The sequence below is a fragment of the Mirounga leonina genome, unplaced genomic scaffold, assembly GCF_011800145.1.
Source record: "Mirounga leonina isolate KUSES-001 unplaced genomic scaffold, KU_Mleo_1.0 Mir_94, whole genome shotgun sequence".
NCBI classification, from domain to species: domain Eukaryota; kingdom Metazoa; phylum Chordata; class Mammalia; order Carnivora; family Phocidae; genus Mirounga; species Mirounga leonina.
This window is the reverse complement of record NW_023270855.1, coordinates 44,256,409-44,273,215: the sequence shown is the minus strand read 5'-3', so window position 1 is coordinate 44,273,215 and position 16,807 is coordinate 44,256,409. Positions and strand designations below refer to the sequence as shown.

The 16,807-nt window shown below is 46.3% G+C and overlaps 1 protein-coding gene across 4 annotated transcripts in view; it reads left to right on the top strand.

The window, feature by feature from the left end:
• The window catches only part of LARS2 (leucyl-tRNA synthetase 2, mitochondrial), a 147,760-nt gene that overhangs the window by 82,829 nt on the left and 48,124 nt on the right, over positions 1-16,807 (top strand). For all 4 annotated transcript variants that reach the window (XM_034998144.1, XM_034998145.1, XM_034998143.1 and 1 more), the window contains 4 exons: positions 1,442-1,549; positions 3,465-3,624; positions 12,616-12,720; positions 15,503-15,618. In XM_034998144.1, the coding sequence (XP_034854035.1) occupies positions 1,442-1,549; positions 3,465-3,624; positions 12,616-12,720; positions 15,503-15,618 (489 nt within the window). The remainder of the gene's footprint in view (positions 1-1,441; positions 1,550-3,464; positions 3,625-12,615; positions 12,721-15,502; positions 15,619-16,807) is intronic.

Sequence of the window (16,807 nt, the reverse complement as noted above, 5' to 3'; positions counted from 1 at the left end):
TCTCCCTCTCCCTGCCGCTCCCCCTGCTTGTGCTCTCTTGCACGCTGTCAAATAAATAAAATCTTTTAAAAAAAAGAAAAGAACAAACACATTGCTGGTCAGCTTGATGGGGCCTATTATCCATAATTTCTGCCGCAGAAGAAATTTCTGGATCTTGAAGCTTCCAGACTCTATTGAATAGATGAGACTGGATGGATAGACAGATGATGGGTATAGAGGCTCTGTGTTGTTTATCACACGACTGAGTGAGAATCTCTGTGCTGCGGGGGAAAGGAATGCCTTTAGTAAGTCTGGGTTCTGGTCATGACTCGTCCACTGCGGCAGCCTCGCATCACAGAGCTTTAACCTCTCTCAGCATAAGGTCATTGGTTTGAAAGTGAGCTACCTTACCAGAGTATGTGAGAAGAGATGTGTGTAAAAGCAGTGTATGAATTACAAAACACTAGGCACGCAAAGCATCATCATGTTGCCTGTATTAATCATAATACAATTGGGAATTTAAAATTGGAATCTTTACATTACAAATACGTGATTTACTCTTTTTTTTTTAAGATTTATTTATTTTAGAGAGAGCAAGCGTGTGCGTGGGTGTGCATTAGTATGGGGGGGCAGAGGGAGAGAGAGAGAGAAAATCTCAAGCAGACTCCCCGCTGAGCCCCTGACACGGGGCTCGATCTCACCACCCCGAGATCACGACCTGAGCCGAAATCAAGAGTCCAACGCTTGACCAACTGAGCCACCCAGGCGCCCCTGTGATTTACTTCTAAATCCATCTGTTGAAGGAATGTGTCTCATCATCAAATACTAAATGATGGCATGGACTTGAGGCCATACAGAGTAATTTATAGAAAAGCCCCTCGTTATAGGAATTTAGGACTAAAAGTAGACACACACACCAAAAAAAACACCAGTGAAAATATATATGCACTTCTAATAGCGAATGTTTACACAAATCAACACGATGATTTCCCTTATGCTGATTTTGATTTTTTTGTTGCAAAGATGTCATTTATAGTGTTGTATTTTTGATACAGCTGAGTTGTAGCATGCCCATCCCCATGAGTTGCTTATCTCAGAGTTTCAAAATTCAGAAACTTGAACTTCTTTTGTTTAGTTCACAGACTGTGGGAGAGAATGTACTTACTGCATTCATCAAAGATGTTAATTAAGGTCTTCCCTCATTAATTTTCTTCTTTCTGCAAAACGTCGGCCCGCTCAGAATAGAGAAATCGTTCAAACCCATCTCACTGAATTGAGTCATGGTGAGTGCATCTCACCATGTGTTTCCGACCCTCCCTGGGCTCCTCGGATTGGCAAGTGGACAAGGAGAGGGTTGATCCAGAGCCTCCTTTAATGTTCCCCTCTTCCTGCCTTAGGAAGCCCCCCATCCTGTGCGTCCCTTAAGTACAGTTCTAGCCCTCTTCTCCTCTCATTTCCACAGGCCATGCAGGAGGCGCTGGTGGACCTTCCCGAGTGGTATGGAATAAAAGGCATGCAGGCCCACTGGATCGGAGACTGTGTGGGCTGCCATCTGGACTTCACATTGAAGGTGAACGAGCAAAGCCTCTCCGTTGATTAAAGCTCTCCAATCCCCTTCTGCGGTTTCAGAACTCACCGAGCAAACCAGCAGCAGCATCTCAAACGTTGCTGTAGCCACATTTTTACAGTGCAAAGAAACAGGCGAAATTGATTTTAATAACATATCTTTAACCCACTGTATACCAAAAAATGATCATTTCCCGATGTGGTCAGTAACAAAGGTCTATTGAGGAAACAGCTGACGCTCAGGTTTTCGTACAGTCTTTGAAATCTGTGCTCTCTTAACACAGCGACACTGGCCAAGGGTTCCATCACCTCTTACTGCTACTGGCCATCCTGCTGGTCGGCGCGAATAGAGAGGGCTTCTGTGGGTCCGTGAACTCCCTGAGGTGATGTGCGGAGGGTTGTGTGGACATCTTCCTGCACAGTGGGCCCAGAGCTCCGCAGGGTTTGTGTCACAAAGCAGGTTAAAAACGAGCAAGCCAAGGCTGACACCATCTCAAAACGGGGCGCACCCGAAGCTGGGGAGGGTCATGGGCTTACCCAGGGTTCAGAAGAGCCTACCTGTGTGGAAACACTGCTCAGAGGTCACTGCCGAAGGCCCACCTACTCTGGAAGGTGCCCCCCAACCTTTTCTCTTTGTCCCTGCAGACTGGGTAGTTGTTGTTTTGCTGTTTTGCTGTTTCTTACCTGGGTGGGTTCTGGGTTGTTTTGTTTTGTTTTTTAATTCTTCTGGTGTCTCCTTCCTACTCAAGACTTTTGTGCCCTTAGCTCCAAACTCATCCCTCACCTTAGGCCAGACCTTTAGAAGGAGGGGACAGCAGTCAAGAGACAGAGTTGACCTACTTTTCTAGACTTGTACTGACAGCCATCCTGGGGTCTGCTGAGCTCCCGCTCCTTGTCACAGAGCTCACGCTTCCCTGTGCCGTCTCCTCACGAACGCGATCCCCCTCACTCCCAACTGCAGACACGGGAAGGCCCCCATAAGGGAGCGGGGACTTTGGAACCTTTGAAAACCAAATCCTGAAATGACCAAATTCTGTCACCACTTTCCTGAGAAGGTGGTGAGATTTCTGAAATTCAGACCCGCTGCGACTTTGGTTCAGGCTCTTAGGGCTGTCTCGTTTTGGGTCCTGTGCATTAGACTGGGTCGGGTCCCCGTGTCACAAGGCCTTTCTTTGCTTCTCAGCCAGGGTGAAGGCTGTGGGTCTCTGAGCAGGTCGACTCCTGTACATGGAATGGCTTCCACATTTTCTCCCTTCCCCAACGTTTTATTATGAAAATGTTTCTGTCTCTGTTCCTGGACCCACCTGAAAATGAGATGTCTCGGGGGAGGGAACACTCTCAGTCCAGCAGCTACAGGACCATATGTGGCTGGGCCTTTGGGGCCCTAAGTCTGGCTCCACAGGGGACCCCTAACCAGCCCTAGGGCCACGCTCAGTCATGGCCTCGGGTGTCCTCTCTTTCCTCTTCAGAACAGTTTTAGCCCCAAGGACTGCTTTTCTGGTTAGAAAAGCAGATGCCTTTATTTTTTTAATATACCTTAAATCCCGGAGGGAAGTATAGCTCCTTTGTCAGGACAGAAACAATATAACATTGATAGTTATTTTTGATTCGTGAACAAAGGAGCCAGGAAAATGGGGGAGGCATCTTTCTGAGCACGCTTTGACCACCTTTGATTTGGGGCCGCCAAGTACACCTGGCGGTGGGCACCAGACTTAAAGAGGAATGGTGATCGTCTTCTCTCTCGCCCGTCTCTGCCCCTACCAGGGGCCATCTCAGGGCCCCACATCCCTGGGGCTGCAGCCCTGAACCGGGCCTGGTGTTTGGGCTTGAGGAGGGGAGGGAGGAGGGGATGTGGCCCGGGAGCACGACAGCCCCGGAGGAGCCCTGAGGAATGAAATGGCTCTGCTTTTACCTGCCAGGTGGATGGTCAAGTCACAGGAGAAAAGCTGACCGCCTACACAGCCACCCCCGAGGCCATTTACGGCACCTCCCACGTGGCCATCTCTCCCAGCCACAGACTCTTACATGGGCACAGCTCTCTGAAGGAAACCTTTCGGAAGGCACTCGTTCCTGGCAAAGGTGAGCTGGCGAGTTCTAGTTGGACATCGAGCAGTTCTCAGGTTCACAGTCTCTTCCCATATGTCATCCTGTGTGATTTGTTCTTTGCCTGAGCCTGACTTGTTAGTTTTTTATTTTCAAACAGGATAAATGAGAGCTTTGAAAATGTTGCTACCCCCGGTTTCGCTTTGAGCGACTCGTTTGTCGGCTTCTTGAGTTTCTGACCGAAAGCTCAACTCTTTCTCTCTAGATACAATCTAGACTTCAAGTTCTTTCTGACAGGAATAGCATCTTCTGCCTAATTTATAATTCCATCGTCAAATAAGACTATCCTGATGATGGCGACAAGGAGGAAGCCAGTGAGAATCAGAGGAAGCATTTTCAAAAACTTCATCGTGTTATTTTAGACTTCCCACAGTAATCTGAGCAGCTGAACAGCGTCCTGCTCAGCACAGGCCTTCAGTCAGTGGATCCAGCTGACCTGGAGTGGGCACAGCAGGTGTTACTGGTCAGTGAGAATTTGGGGAGGCCTGTGCGTTAGTCAGGACGCTATGGTTGCAAGCAACAGAATGCATTCCCTGGCCAACCCGGAGAACAAAGGGAACCTCCTGGAGGCTGTGGAAAGCTTGCTGACTAGCAGGAACCAGTCTGGAAGACGATCTGGATCAGGCAGCTGTGCGGTTTTGGTGGCAAGAGCTCATAGACAGTCTTTTGAGTGCCACTGACTGAGTGAATCTGCTCTCACCTCACCCTCAGGGTGTGGGGCACTTGGTCCGAGATTCCTGTTGCAGGGAAACTGTCTCAATGGTATAACTGAGGCCCATGGCCTTTTTCTTGGGCAAGGGAAGGTCCGGCACCTTTCTTGTTAGACCACCAAGACTAGATCCAGTGAGGAGGGGTCGCTTCCCGAAACAAACCCAGAGGCTCTTATTAGAGAAAGGCAGTATGGACCCTGGGCAGGCAAAAGGAAGTCCCCCATCAATTAGAAGTAGGTCTCTGGATGGGGCGCCTGGGTGGCGCAGTTGGTTGAACATCTGCCTCTTGGTTTCTGCTCAGGGTCATGAGATTGAGCCCCACGTTGGGCTCTGTGCTCAGCAGAGTCTGCTTGAGATTCTCTCCCTCCCTCTCTCTTTCTCTCTCAAATAAATAAATAAATCTAAAAAAAGAAGAAGAAGAAGTAGGTCTCTGGAGAAATGTAAATATTTCTATAAAAATCTCATCTTTATTTTCTTTTCACAGACTGTAAATTTCAACCCAAAGAACACAGTCTGAGTTATCGGGGTCTGTTTGAATTATTTGACTAACAAAAATGGTTTGTTTGGTGATTTAAAGTGTTTTGGGTTTTTTTTTTAATTGCTATTCTTAAAATAACCAGAATGAAAGGTTTCCTGGTATAAGGCTGGAAAGATAGACGATGTCATCCCAACTTACCTCTGCTAAAGACTTTTTTTTTACTTATTTGACAGAGAGAGAGAGAGCACAAGCAGAGGGAGAAGGAGGCAGAGGGAGAGGGAGAAACAGACTCCCCACGGAGCAGGGAGCCCGATGCAGGGCTCGACCCCAGGACCCTGGGATCACAAGTGCCCTGAGACTTTTTCTTTTTTTGAGATTTTATTTATTTTGGGGCGCCTGGGTGGCTGAGTCATTAAGCATCTGCCTTTGGCTCAGGTCATGATCCCAGGGTCCTGGGATTGAGCCCTGAATTGGGCTCCTTGCTCCACGGGAAGCCTGCCTCCTTGTGTTCCTGCTCTCTCTATCTCTCTCTGTGTCAAAAAAATAAATAAATAAAATCTTAAAAAAAAAAAAAAGATTTTATTTATTTATTTGAAAGAGAGAGAGTGAGAGAGAGAGAGCACAAGCGAGGGAAGGGGCAGAGGGAGAAGGAGAGGGAGGCTCTCCACTGACCAGGGATCCCAATGCGGGGCTTGCTCCCAGGACCCTAGAATCATGACCTGAGCCAAAGGCAGACGCTTAACCAAATGAGCCAGCCAGGTGCCCCTCTGCTGAAGACTTTTAATTGCTTACTTCCAGCATTGAAGCCAGGTTCAAATCAGTGAGCACTTAGGAAGAGCCTACTGGTGCTAAGCACTCGGGGACACACAGAGGACCAGTCCCCCGTCCTGCCCCCAGGGGGGTCATGACAAAGGAGAGCCAGACGCGTGTGTGATTCACTCTGGCCCAAAACAGATACCACTTGCTGTCATCTCCTGTTGTTATGTATTGAAACAGAAAAAAGACATGTGTTAAAATTTCAGTGTTGTGCTCATAAAGTCCAATGTAGCTATCTGTTTTATTTTCCACTTACTCAAAAGAAGAACTGGATTCTTTTCAACTGTTTAGTTGAAAGGGAATACTCATAGTTTTTACTCTCATGAGCATTTTGGGATTCCTTGTGGGCTGTGATGGTTGAAGAATATCTAAAATCGAAAAACTAAAAAAATGTAAACATCTAGCCCTTAGATTTTGTTTTCTTACAGTTAATCTGGGGACACAAATTAAAATGAGGTAATATTAACAGGGGCTTCATGAGACCGTACATTATGAAAGATGGAGCTCCTGACATGAAAGGCACTGGATAAATTCCAAATATTTTGATATGTAAGAAATTAAATTATTTTAGCAAATGCAAAGAGCAATGTTTTCATGATCCTTTGGGGCATTGGCACCTCTGACTTGTCCCATCATTTCATTTTAGCGCTGAATGGCTGGCCAGCTTTATTCTCACCTCTTTTTAATAATCTCTGAAATAATTCCAAGTGGAACATTACACCTGGCTCTGTATTTTCCAATTCTAATTTTCAGAGTAGAAATATTCTTTTTGCAGATGTCAACTTATTCAAAGTCTCAAGATTAATTTGCACGTCAAGTCTCTGGATTTTGACATGTGGCATTAGTTATGGAAGGCCAGTACGGTGCCTTGAGTGTAATGTAGTTTTTCTAAAAATCAAATGAAAATCATCATATGATTATGAATGTATGCCTTCTTTGGCCTTGGAGGTTACACTTTAAACCTGAGCGTTGTATTGCTGTTGTCATTTATCATTGCCGACTGGCTCCAGTCAGACGGGCGGCTTGATTTTTTTCCTCCAGTGTCAGGTTTTGAGGGTGACTAGTGACCACTGAAAGCCAGGGATGTGATGGAATGTATCACTTGCAGGAGGTTAAATTCTCAAACATGGGTTCCTACAGCCACTAAGTTGGTTTCTGCATATCAGCTCCCGTGTGGGCACAAGATGGCCAAGGTTCTGGTCCCAGAGCCATCCTGTGACTTAAGGAAGGTCACTTCACCGTTGTGAGTTTGGCCTTCCCAGCCAAGTGGGCGGGGTGGTTGTGGGGGGCCCTGGGGGGACAGAAGGGGCCCTGAGTAGCTCAGAGGAGGATGGTGACACCTGCGGATGGGGGCTCATGCTTGGCAGAGATCAGGCAGGAGGACCAGCAAACCATGGGTTAAGAGACAGTGACGATAGAAGAACAGTGCTTGTCAGAGTGGAGGGGCCAGAGCAGCTCCCAGACGTTTCTGGAAGGCAGCAAGGGCAGAGGCTCCAGGGACGCTGCCCTGATTTCTGGCTGGGCCGACTGGGTTGCTGATGTTATTGACTAGAAGCACTGTGTTTTGCTCAGCCCCCTGTAATTTGGCATAGATTCCTTTAAGAGAGCAAAAAGTCAGGTGCTTCCCCATAGAGTTCTGCAAACTGAGTTTAATTTCTATCACTCACGTTGCCTCCTTCTCTCAGCTGACCGCCTCTGACTTAAGTCGTGTTATGTAAGCTCTGACTTGATGGGAGCTAGAAACCATAAAAAGCATCAATAGGGAAATATCATCGGAGTTCTAGAAGCTGTTCTGTCTTTTTCCTGGCGTCTTTTCTTACATTTCTTTTTTTTTTTTTTTTAAGATTTTATTTATTTATTTGAGAGAGAGAATGAGAGAGAGAGAGCACATGAGAGGGGGAGGGTCAGAGGGAGAAGCAGACTCCCTGCCGAGCAGGGAGCCCAATGCGTGACTCGATCCCCGGACTCCAGGATCATGACCTGAGCCGAAGGCAGTCACTTAACCGACTGAGCCACCCAGGCGCCCCTTTTCTTACATTTCTAATATTAAAATAATATTCAAACCCTGAGGCTTTGGAACCACACATTCAGCTCTGAGTCACCAGTGGTCTCCACAGGACGTTTATTGCCGAAAGGGTAGGTGAGGTCTCCCTAAAGGGAACCTCAGAACCCCATTGTTACTGCCGCATCAGAGAGCCTCGTCTCCCCAGGAGCCCCGGAGCATTAAATAATTAATTGCTCACTCCTGTCCTCCCCCTTTCTGCTCTGTATGTGTGTGGGGATGGGATCCTATAGGTTATAGTCTGTTCTTTAATCAAACTGTTCCCTCTGCCATCCTTCCAGCACATGCTAATAGATGTTATGTGGAGGGAGGGGCCTCTGCGCTCCCATAACCTGGATAAACAAAGACGAACAGGTTTCTGTGCTCCTGGACTTCTCACAAACTTTGCCGCGCCATTGCGCACTGCGACTGTGTCCGAGAGCAGGTCACATGACACTTCCCACACTGCCTTGACCACACAACCCTGGTCCCACAGAGTATCCCTGTGAGGATCACTGCTTTGCTGATCACTGAACAAAAGCCACCTGTTTGTTTTTTCCAGAAGGCACGAAAGACAGGCCTGCTCTGCAGTGGGGCCCCGAGGGCAGAGGGCACCTTTGGGCCCAGAGCAGGGAGAGCAGCAGAGGGAGAGGGAGAAGCAGGCTCCCCACTGAGCAAGGAGCCCGATGCGGGACCCGATCCCAGGACCCTGGGATCACGACCTGAGCCGAAGGCAGACACTTAATCGACTGAGCCACCCAGGCGCCCCCAGTATATCTGCAGAATTACACACAGTTTTAGGACATTTTTGTCACCCCCAAAGAGATCCCATATCCTATCCCCACTGTTTCCCCCAGCCCTAGGCAGCCGCTGGTCTGCTTTGTCCATAGATTTGCCAGTTCTGGACATTTCATATAAATGGAATCATGCAGTATTTTGTCCTTTTGTAACTGGCTTTTTTGACTTAGTATAATGTTCTCAAGGCTCATCCATGTTGTAGCCTGTGTGAGTACTTTATTCCCTTTTATTTCAGAATAATATTGTGCATTTTGTTCATCCATTCATCCGTTGATGGTCATTCTAGCTACTTTCTTGCTACTCTGAGTGGTGCGGCTGTGAACATAAGTACAGATTTCTATGTGGACGTATGCTTTCATTTCCTCACGTATGTGTCTAGGAGTGGACTTGCTGGGTCATATGGTAGCTCTGTGTTTAACTGGTTGAGGAAGTATCGGAGTTTCCCAGAGCAGCTACACCATTTCACATTCGCCCCAACAGTGTGCCAGGGCTCCAATTTCTCTACATCTTCGCCAGTGCTTGTTATTGTCTGTCTTTCTGCTGATAATCATCCCAGTGGGTGGGGAGTGGTGTCTCATGGGTTTGATTTGCATTTACCCAATGGCTAGTGATGCTGAGCATCTTTGCATGTGCTTGTTGGCTATTTGTGTATCTTCTTTGGAGACAGGTCTATTCAGACTCTCTGCCCATTTTTTAATTGAATTGTCTTTCTATTGTTGATTTTTTTTTTTAAGATTTTATTTATTTGACAGAGAGATATAGCGAGAGAGGGAACACAAGGAGGGGGAGTGGGAGGGGAGAAACAGGCTCTCCGCTGAGTAGGGAGCCCAATGCGGGGCTCAATTCCAGGACCCTGGGATCATGACCTGAGCCGAAGGCAGACTTTTAACGACTGAGCCACCCAGGTGCCCCTCCGCCTTCATTCTTTTGCATGTGGTCATATTACCTTTTTTTAAAAAAATTATTTTATTTATTTGAGAGAGAGAGAGAGCGAGAGGGAGCGAGAGAGCACGTGTGAACAGGGAGAGGGGCAGAGGGGGGAGGAGAGGGAGAGGGAAAAAATCTTAAGCAGACTCCTCACTGAGTACAGAGCCCGATGTAGGGCTCGATCCCACTACCCTGAGACCATGACCTGAGCTGAAACCAAGGGTCGGATGCTCAACCAACTGAACCACCCAGGTGCCCCAGTGTGTGGTCATACTACTTTTTAGTTCATGTTCCCACAGAAACGTATCTTAAAGAAAAGACAGCTTCTGTCTTTATGTTTTGGTTTTCATATAATATGATTTCAGAAAGTGGGGGTTTTTTGTTTGTTTTTAGGCAGGCTTCACAATTCTTTTTTAATCCATACATAATATTCTGTTAACTCGATGTACCATCATATTCTCAGTCTTCCCTATGATGTTGAACATTTGGCCTTTTCATGTTTGGGGCTGTCCCGGACATAGCTGCTATCCATATTTATATCCACAAAGCTCTTTTCCTCTATAGAATTACTTCCTTAAGAGACATTCCCCAGAGTGGGATTTATGTGGTCACAGGTTATGAACATTTTTCTAGTTCTTGTTACAGGTGGCTTTTATTGGTTTTGGAAAGGGCTATGATCGGTTTACAGTGCTGTATCCAATGATACACAAATTTCAGTGCAACTTCGCAAGTATTGATGGTACCCTTCTAAAAGTTCTTGCTAACTTATCAGGTGTAAAATGATAATACTTCCAGATTACGTTAATTTCTCTTTCTTCTTTTTTTAAAAATTAACTTGTGTTTTGTAAGATCCAAGTGATATATGTATATCACACGAAAAGTGAGTTGTCAAAGAGTATCAGCAACAGCAGGAGCTTCCTTACCCAGCCACCTCGAATCATTTTAGGTATGTGTTACTTAGGGGGTGAGTTTGGTGGCTACGACAGAGTCCTGAAAACACAGTGACTTAAAAAGATAGAAGTTTATTTTTGCCCACCTGAATCTCAAAGCAAGTATGACAAGTCTGCCCTGTGAGTCAGTCATGGCCAAGGCTCTTTCTGCCTTCCCACTCTGTCCTTCAAGGGTCTTACCCTTACCTATGTGTTCTGAGATGTTCTGCACTTCATCTGCATTGCAGTAAGTCAGAAGCAGGGAAAGAAGGGCATGTTCCTTCCCTCTGAGAGCATGCCCTAGAAGTTGCTTCTGGACATACCCCAAGGCCACGCCTAGTGCAAGGGAGGCTGAGCAGTGCTGTTGTGAGCTATGCAGACGTGTGTCCAACTAAATGTTCTGTTGCTGAATCAGAAGGTGAGGCAGGGGGCGCCTGGGTGGCTCAGTCGTTAAGCGTCATGATCCCAGGGTCCTGGGATCGAGCCCCGCATCGGGCTCCCTGCTCAGCGGGGAGCCTGCTTCTCCCTCTCCCGCTCCCCCTGCTGTGTTCCCTCTCTCGCTGTCTGTCTCCCTCTGTCAAATAAATAAATAAAATCTTTAAAAAAAAAAAAAAAAGGCAGCGAGACAGGTCTGTGGTCGACTGTCGGTCTGTGCCACAGCTGTTTCTATGGTTCAGACCTCCACGTGTCTGTATAATACGCCTACCCTGTTCCCTCTCAGTTCACCAGTTCTCGACATTACCCTGCAACTTTTACTTGTGCACCACCTCCCCTCATCTTCCATCCTCTTCATCACATTTTATCATAATTGCAGACTTTGCACACATACCTGTCATCTTTGAGAAGGGGCAGTACGGAATCAGAAATACGGGTCTCCATTTTGAGAAGTGTCCTCACTTAAGCAGCTCAGGGCAGCAGGTGCTTCCCAGCCTTGGGACCATGGGTGCTACTGAACCTCTGCCTTGGAGACCCGTTTGGGTTATATGTCACTCTGTCCCCACTGTAACCTGTCTTGTGCTTCCTGACCCCTGCAAGATGAAAGAACAGAAGAGCTGGCTTAGATGCCTACAGAGCTCATCTTTCCCTCTTTGAAAAGAATACATCTTACTTCCTGGGCATATTTTAACTTTGGGGTTTGTAAAACATCTTTTAGATAATTATATGAAGTCGTGAAATATGGCGAATATAAATAGATTTGACAAATTATTACTGTTGTCAGTTGCTTATGTTGCAGTAAGCTCAAGTGAACTCACTAATTGTTTACCCCTTTCATCCCTTCTTCCTTTGGGACTGTGTTTGGGTCTTCATGCTTCCATTCCTGTAGATAGTCATTTAAGTATTTTATTATGACCACATAAATATCGTTCACAACTGAGCCAAGTATACTATGATTCCATTTTCCTTTTGGTAATATACTTTCTGTTTTGCCTGAAGTTAATGATGTCCTTATTGTTTTTCATTTGCTTTGTGTTCTTTGGATTTCTAAGTCTTCCCACACCCTCCCAGAGGCTCTTTTAAAACTCCTCTCAATATAGTTTTCTACATATTCCAACCTGTCATATAATGTATTGATGCTCCTTTTTCCCCTGAAGATGTTTCCTGGGCCCTCTGTCCTGCACAGGCCTGACCTGGTCACTCTCCAGGCCTCTGCTGCCCATCTGCCATCCTACGGCTTCCCTCTGTCTTTGTTCTGAGAGTGTCTTGACCCTCTTTTCTTTGTTGGATCTTCTGTTTCCTAGATCCCATTTCTGTCTCTTTCTTGATTTACCCCTTTGTTTTGCTGGAACACATCCTCCACTGTCCTAAAAAAGGGTAGGTGGGAAGAACTGTCCTGTCTTCGTGTGTCCAGAACTCTCCTGCTCTCTGCTTAGTTATTCTCTACTCTCCTATCCACTTCCATCTTCAGGTGCCAGGATTTGGAATTCCTGACATTGCTTTAGTCACCATAGATTTTTGTGTTGCTTATTCTTCTGTATATTTGAGGTATTTTTCAAAAGGAAAAGGAGTGGCGGGACCATCTTTACTTTACCATCTGTAAAGTAAATATGCCATTTCACTTCTTTGGTTCTGAGCATAGATGAACATTTTTGTGTACTTGTTTAATCTTTTGATTTTCTGCTGGTGTGAATTATCCATTAATACCTTCAAAGAACAGATTCTTTAACAATTAGCACAAACACAGAAGTCCTCATGCTTATTTTTCTCACTTGTCTCCTCTGAGACTCAGATGGTGTTAGTACCCCAGCTGTCACTCGCTCTCATTTTCAGATTGCCTCACGCCCGTGACGGCTGTGAACATGCTCACCCAGCAGGAGGTCCCTGTCGTTATCTTGGCCAAAGCTGACTTGGAGGGCTCTCTGGATTCCAAAATAGGTAAGTAGCTATTAAAATATAATCAGGATAATATACTCAGCAGGCTTCAGATCAAAATACCAGCCTGTTGCTGTCAACCGGAAGAGCTCACTGCTGAGTCCATGGTCTTTTCTGCCTCTTTGGGAAAATGATAGGCCCCTTCATGCATCCATTCCCTATTTAAGAGCTACATTTTGAAAACATACCCAGTATACCACACCTTGCTAGTTGCTCTTGAGAATAATAAAAAGTGGCCCACAGATCTGGCCAGTAGAGCTGGTTGGTGAGACTCATACATGTGATACGTGGGACAGTACAACTCAGATGAAAGCTGATATCAGAGCTCGTAGAACCAACCACAACTGCAGAGATGGGGATTCTGAGCACAAGTGATGGACTGGGCTGGGTTTTGGTGAAGGCTTGAGGAAGTGAAATTGAGCCCTCTAGGGAAAGGACCCTGACACAGCAGTCAAGTGGAAGGCGCATTTAGAACTGTGCATTGAATGTCCTCTGCAGCTTTGCTCATCCCTGGGAGTTCTGAGGTGTTGTCACCTAGCAGAGGCCGGGGGTGAGCTGAGGACTGAGAGCTAGTGACAGCTCGTCCAAGATCCGCTCTTCAGATGGACCCAAGCGCCCCTCTTCCCCAACATTCCCGCTGCAGATCCCAGCCAGTCTCAAAGTGCCAAAAGCCTGCAGAGAAAGTTCCTTCTCCACTCTCGATTTCCTGGTACCCAGAAGAAATAGCATTTCTTACCGAAATCATGTTTTCCCTCCTGATTCCCAGATCAGTTTTTGACAAAAGTGATTTGAAGAAACATCCAAACAGAAAAAGGTTATTAAGCCATTCAGGTCATTCCCTTCTGACCATTTAAACCTAGAAAGGGTGTTGCTTAAGGGAAATAATTCCTTCCTTTTTTTTTTTTTTAAGATTTTATTTATTTATTTGACAGAGAGAGACAGGGAGAGAGGGAACATAAGCAGGGGGAGTGGGAGAGGGAGAAGCAGGCTCCCCACAGGGAGCCCAATGCGGGGCTTGATCCCAGGACCCTGGGATCATGACCTGAGCCAAAGGCAGATGCTTAACTGAATGAGCCACTCAAATAATTCCTTCTGTTATTTTTCTGTATTTCATAATTAGTAAGATTCATTAATACAACCAGGCAAGATAGGCAATAAAGGAAGCTGTTGTTGATGTGGATTTTTGCTTTTTTGGGGGGGCGGGACTGTATTTTGAGTCAAATTACTGGCACAATATTGAAAATTCTGAAAGAAAAAAAAATCTGATTTTTTTTTTGGATGTGCATGGAAATCATTTTCCCTGTGGTCTTGATTTCCCACAGTTACATTATTAACATTTTCTAAGTTATTGCTTCTTGACTTCCAAGAACAAGCAATAGAAATAAAAAAGAGATAAAGCAGTGTTTTTGCCATCCCACCTGCACGTTACAGATAGTTCACATCCTGCTGAGCCCCACATAACCCACACTGTGGTCCACAGCATTCTTTATGTGGCCAAATAAATTTTTTGGCCACAGTGTCTCCATTTGAACATTTCTCCTGGTTACTCCAAACCATATGCTTTGGGAACACAGTGAGTGACTCTCTTCCCTTCTTGACCATGAACACCTTCCAGTAATACTGCTTGCCCTTTGTCCTCACCCTCCCATATCCTTCAAGTCCACTCCCAACATTTATTTGCCTTGTTAGATGCTTTTTTTTTTTTTTTGGTCAGTAATCTCAGATGGAACACCACAGAACTTTCCATCATACCATGGAGCTTTCTGTCTTGCCAAGGAGCTTTAGAACATGTCTCCCAAACATGAAATAACCCTCGTCATCAGGCGGTGTTCCAAATTTCATGGAAATCTGACTTCAGCACTTTGTGTGTTGTCCTTAGTCTTCCTGCTCAGTAGCCACGGAACGTGTTGTTTCTGCAGGGACATCAGCAGTTTTGACAGCGACCCGCAGCAGGGGTCCTCCAGCAGGGGGCGATTTTGCCCCCTCCTGGGGGGGGGGGTGGCATGTGGCAATTTTTCAGTCCTTTTTCTGTCACTTCCGGGGAGTGCTAGAGACCAGGAGCACTGCCCAGCATTCCTGCGATGCTCAGCATAGCCTCACAACGATGTCGTGCCAAGATTGAGAAAGTCTGCCCTGCAGACCCAACCACCGACAAGCTTGTTTTGACGCAGAGCTGAAGCCGAAAGTCAGCCTTGGCCCTTTGGATGAGCGATTCACTTATGCTCAACTCCCATCTCAGGCATGTGTGGGCTGAAGAAGAAATTTCTATTCGGACTGCACGTATCATTGCCTTTGGGAACAAAGCATAGCGTGAGGAAACACAGTTCCCAGCTTTCCACTTCGGGACTGTGTGGATTTTTCTAGGGCGCCAGGAAATGCTGGAGCTGGCAGCCCTGCTTCTCAAGAGAATGCCGCTGTCCTTGGTCCCTGAGGGAATTCAGACAAGAGGCTTCTCCAGATGCTTGCGATTCATGATTTCAGTGACAAAAGCCCCCCAAATCTTATCTTTTAGAATCACAGCTATTTAAAAAAAGAAATGAAGCACAGGATAAAGACTGAAAGGAAATCATGCCGACATAGTAAGCTGGTTGTATGAGGGTGGGGGGGAGGGTGTTTCTCCAAGACTGTCCTCCATTTTCCCAAGGAATACACTGCATTTTTAGAACCTCTGTAGCTAAAAGAGAGTCTCCCTGAGGAGGCTAAAGCCGAGTGTCAGTGCTGTCCGTTATTTTGTGACTTGGGTATTTGCAAAGAAAGTGTTCTGTGTTTCTTCCCCTCTGAATAGGAATTCCGAGCACCAGTCCAGAGGACAGCACCTTAGCCCAGACCCTGGGCCTCCCCTACTCCGAAGTCATTGAAACTTTGCCGGATGGCACAGAGAGAATGAGCAGCTCTGCCGAGGTTGGTTCCCCGTGGCACGGGCCTAACAGCTTCTCCAATCATGACCTTGACCAGGGTTTGATGAGACCTTTTCCTTCAGGTGCAGATTCCAACTTGCCATTTCACTCATCCCCAAACCTCAAGGTCTTGCAGCCTCGTTTTATAATCTGTGAAAACAAAACAATATTCTTTTTCAAGAGCTAGAAATTTATCAACTCTAAGTCAAGCCCAATCCTAGAATAGTATGGTTATCATAGTCACTATATTTTGGGAATCTTCTGCTTGGGGAAAAAAAATAAAATCTCTCTTCCAGGAAAACAGATTCCTTGGGAGGGTGACCAAAATTGGCTGTTCTTCCTAGATATTTCTATTCTCCCCAGATGACTGACTTGTTTCCTCCCAAATTTGAACTCATGTATAGAAATGAACACCAAAGTTGAATCACGTTTATTTATTTGGGCCAGGTTCTCTCTTGCCAGGTGGTAGATCTGGCAGGACTTGACCTCAGCCTTGCTCTTGACCCAGGCCAGGAAGTGTGATGGAAGGGGTAGGGTGAGGGGCGAGTGGGAAACAGCAGAGACGGTGCTTCTCAAACCTAAGCACACCCCAGAATCGGCTGGTGCCTTGTTGATACACACACACACAGAGTGCCTCGCCCTCGACCTGGAGATTCTGATTCAGCAGCCCCAGGTAGAACCCAGGAACATATATTTCTAAGAGTTGTCAGGTGCTGCTACTGATCCAGGATCCACATTTTGAGAATCACCGGCCCAGAGCCTTGCTACTCAAAGTCCGGTCCCTGGACCTGGAACACTGGCATCACTGGCCCCAGCCTGAGTGATCCTGAGTCAATTAGACCTGAAGATCCAGGATTTTCAGGTTTGGGATTATGTGGCTAGAGGATATTTTATAGATATGTATATAGATAAATATATAAAAAGAATGAGAGTATGGCCAGGTTTTTTCCTTACCTGAATGACAGTGTTTTCTGACTTCACATTTGTGCCTTCACAACCTAAATGGTAGTAAGATGCTCTAAGTTGTTGAATCTTAAACCTTTTAGACTACATTGGAGCAGACTCCCTGGAGGTGTAACAGAGCCACACCAAGGTGCTCGTACGGGAGCCCTCAATATCTCTGTGAAGAGCAAGAAAGGGGACACTCGTGGCCAAAATTCGGCTTCTGATGTGCCCAGAGAGCTGCCCACTCC